At 53.2% G+C, this 2,396-nt stretch overlaps 1 protein-coding gene across 1 annotated transcript; it reads right to left on the bottom strand.

Moving 5' to 3' along the window:
- Nucleotides 1-255: 255 nt before the first annotated feature.
- On the bottom strand, nt 256-1,934 carry LOC144097049 (uncharacterized). The gene has a single exon (XM_077629840.1). It carries the CDS (start codon nt 1,635-1,637, stop codon nt 1,002-1,004), a length of 636 nt encoding a protein of 211 aa, XP_077485966.1. The 5' UTR covers nt 1,638-1,934; the 3' UTR covers nt 256-1,001.
- Nucleotides 1,935-2,396: the final 462 nt, after the last annotated feature.

The raw sequence follows: 2,396 nt of genomic DNA on the forward strand, positions 1-2,396 counted from the left end.
CGCGCCCTGACGACTACAATTTGGGATTCCCCTGCTTTGTGCTGCTGCATGAGGTGAGCGCAACATGGGCCAAGGTCACGCGCCTCAGATTCGCCCTAAAGTGCTGGCTAGGTGCCTGAGACTTGAAGGAGATTCGGTGCATTGCACCATTAGGGGAGCGCGTGGAATAAACTTACCTCTACGAAAGTACCTCAATGAGAAAAGGAACTGCTACAAGCTGTACCCCTGGTCAGGGTTTTTCTAGTAGCCAGAATTTATTTGCGACCCACTGCGGATAACACGCATTAGAACAGGCTTTAAAGAAACACGAACGCGACCGCCAACAACAAACTTTCTCTTTCTTTCGTATTTTTTTTAATTGAACAAATATTTCCCAGCTCCTGTCTTTCGTCTTACATACCATTAAGCAGCCAGGAAGAATTTATCATGATGTTCTGTTTTCCCACTGGTGGCGCATATTTACACGAACAAGAGTCACCTCTTTCATAAAGATACAAACAGTACAAGAGCGTGAAACTATGAGAACGCCGATGAGTCGTAAGGCTATAGCTTGATGCTGACCACATGCCTGGCCTTTATTCCTGTATTTATCTCTTTTCTTCTTTTTTCAGCAGGAGCCGTGAGCACGGAAACGAAGAAAGAAGAAGCGCGCTAGTCTTTTGGTTCGGCAACCCCTCTCGTCCTCGGCGTGCACGGGCTGAAACAGAGATTACACAGGTCTGGTGTGAACAGAGTCACAAACGCATCGGTAATCTTAAAGCACAGGAGTTGCGCAGCACGACGTCCAGCTGTCACCTGCCGGTTAAGGAATGTTTTCGGTTGTCCTTCGCGACACGTTCGGCTACACGCACCAACCACAAGTCACCGTCGACGAAACCGTCGTTCTGGCCAGGCCCGTCATATTTTCACAGCATCACTACTTCCAGTCAGTGCCTTCGGCTGATCGTCCGCAGATAACAACGTACGGGCAGCATTCCGCTAGGAAAGCGGGCAGAGCTGATTTACCTGTCCACGATAGAGCTTTTTGAACCATCTGTCTCGACGTCCGTCCAATCGGAACCATTCCAGGTGGTCGTCGTCGACACACTGTCGTTCTCTCCAGCAGCGTATCGTTTGTGTTGTGGCGACTGCGGCACCAACGATATTTTTAGCCTGCCATCCACCATGAACTCCGTGCAGACCGCTTCCGGTGGCATACCATCCGGAAGTTTGAACTTGCGCTCCAGCTTTCTCCAACTCTTGACGGCACTGTTATCGACGACGCACATCTTCTCACTCTCGCTAGCCGTCACCCACACCACGCCCTCGCGCACCCTCACGGTCACCGACTCCGGCTTGTAACCGGCCAGGTCCAGATGCTTGGCCTCATATGCGCCGCAGGGGTCGCCGTCGACTCTTCGGAAGGCTTCGAAGTCCGGGTCCAAGAAGGCGCCCAAGTTGTCCACGCAGTCTGGGTGATCCCTGGCAAAGTCCAGCCATTCGGCGTCTAAGTCGGCACAATCGTCTGCGTCGGCCACCTGGTAGCTCTCGAAGCGCGAGTGCACTTCATCTACACGCACTTCCAGCCCGCCTGGCGTCGACCATTCGCTGTCGAAATTGACAGGAACTACTAGCTGAGACTTGGCTGCGGGCTCCATGGCAATCGCTGCTTCTGCTGCGCGTATATACACTATCGCACGCAATTCCAACTGGTGATCACACCCGCGCTCGTGTGAGGACGACTCAGTATTCCCGAAACACGCTTCCGTGAACTTTTGATGATCGCTGCGCGAAATTCCGGCTGAAGTCTGAGAGAAGCAGTCTACTGCTCGCTGGCCCAGGACACGTCACTTTCAGCACGTGACATCGGGAACGTGTACTCACAGACCTCTTCGACTCCAGAAAGCGCGAAGCTTGTTTTGCGGTAGCATATCCTGCCCTTCTTGCGGTCGCGAGCCACTCGCTCGGTGGAATGAGCTTGGCGCGTCGCGCGTCCCGTTATTTATAAACCTTTTCCCTGGTGGCCCAGTCGCGGCGCCACCGCAGGGGCCGCGTGTCAAGCGGCTTGGCTGCGACAGGCATTGCTGGCGCGCATCACCTGTGGGGCGCGTTTTCTACGCAACGCGCAGGCTCGTTATGCGTCATGGGTGTCATAACGGAGAATTTCGGGGAAGGGAACGCAGCAGGTCGCTCGCGCGGCACTCTCCAACGCCGGCTTTCTTGTTAAGCATTGCTCCGCAAGAGTATTGTAAGCAAATGCCGCATCCATCCAGTTATTAGCCCGATGCTGAAGCGAAAAATCGAGAACAAGCCCATTTTAAGGTTTCGGTGATTATCAAGGCCGTTTTAGGTTGATTCCCGCAGTGTGCGGCTCGCAAAAACAAACAGAATCGAACCTTAACAATAAATATGGAACA

This window comes from Amblyomma americanum, chromosome 1 (genome assembly GCF_052857255.1).
Source record: "Amblyomma americanum isolate KBUSLIRL-KWMA chromosome 1, ASM5285725v1, whole genome shotgun sequence".
Lineage (NCBI taxonomy): Eukaryota > Metazoa > Arthropoda > Arachnida > Ixodida > Ixodidae > Amblyomma > Amblyomma americanum.

Excerpts from the sequence above, each read along its gene's own strand:
- LOC144097049 (XM_077629840.1), bottom strand. The coding sequence starts at position 1,637 with ATGGAGCCCGCAGCCAAGTCTCAGCTAGTAGTTCCTGTCAATTTCGAC.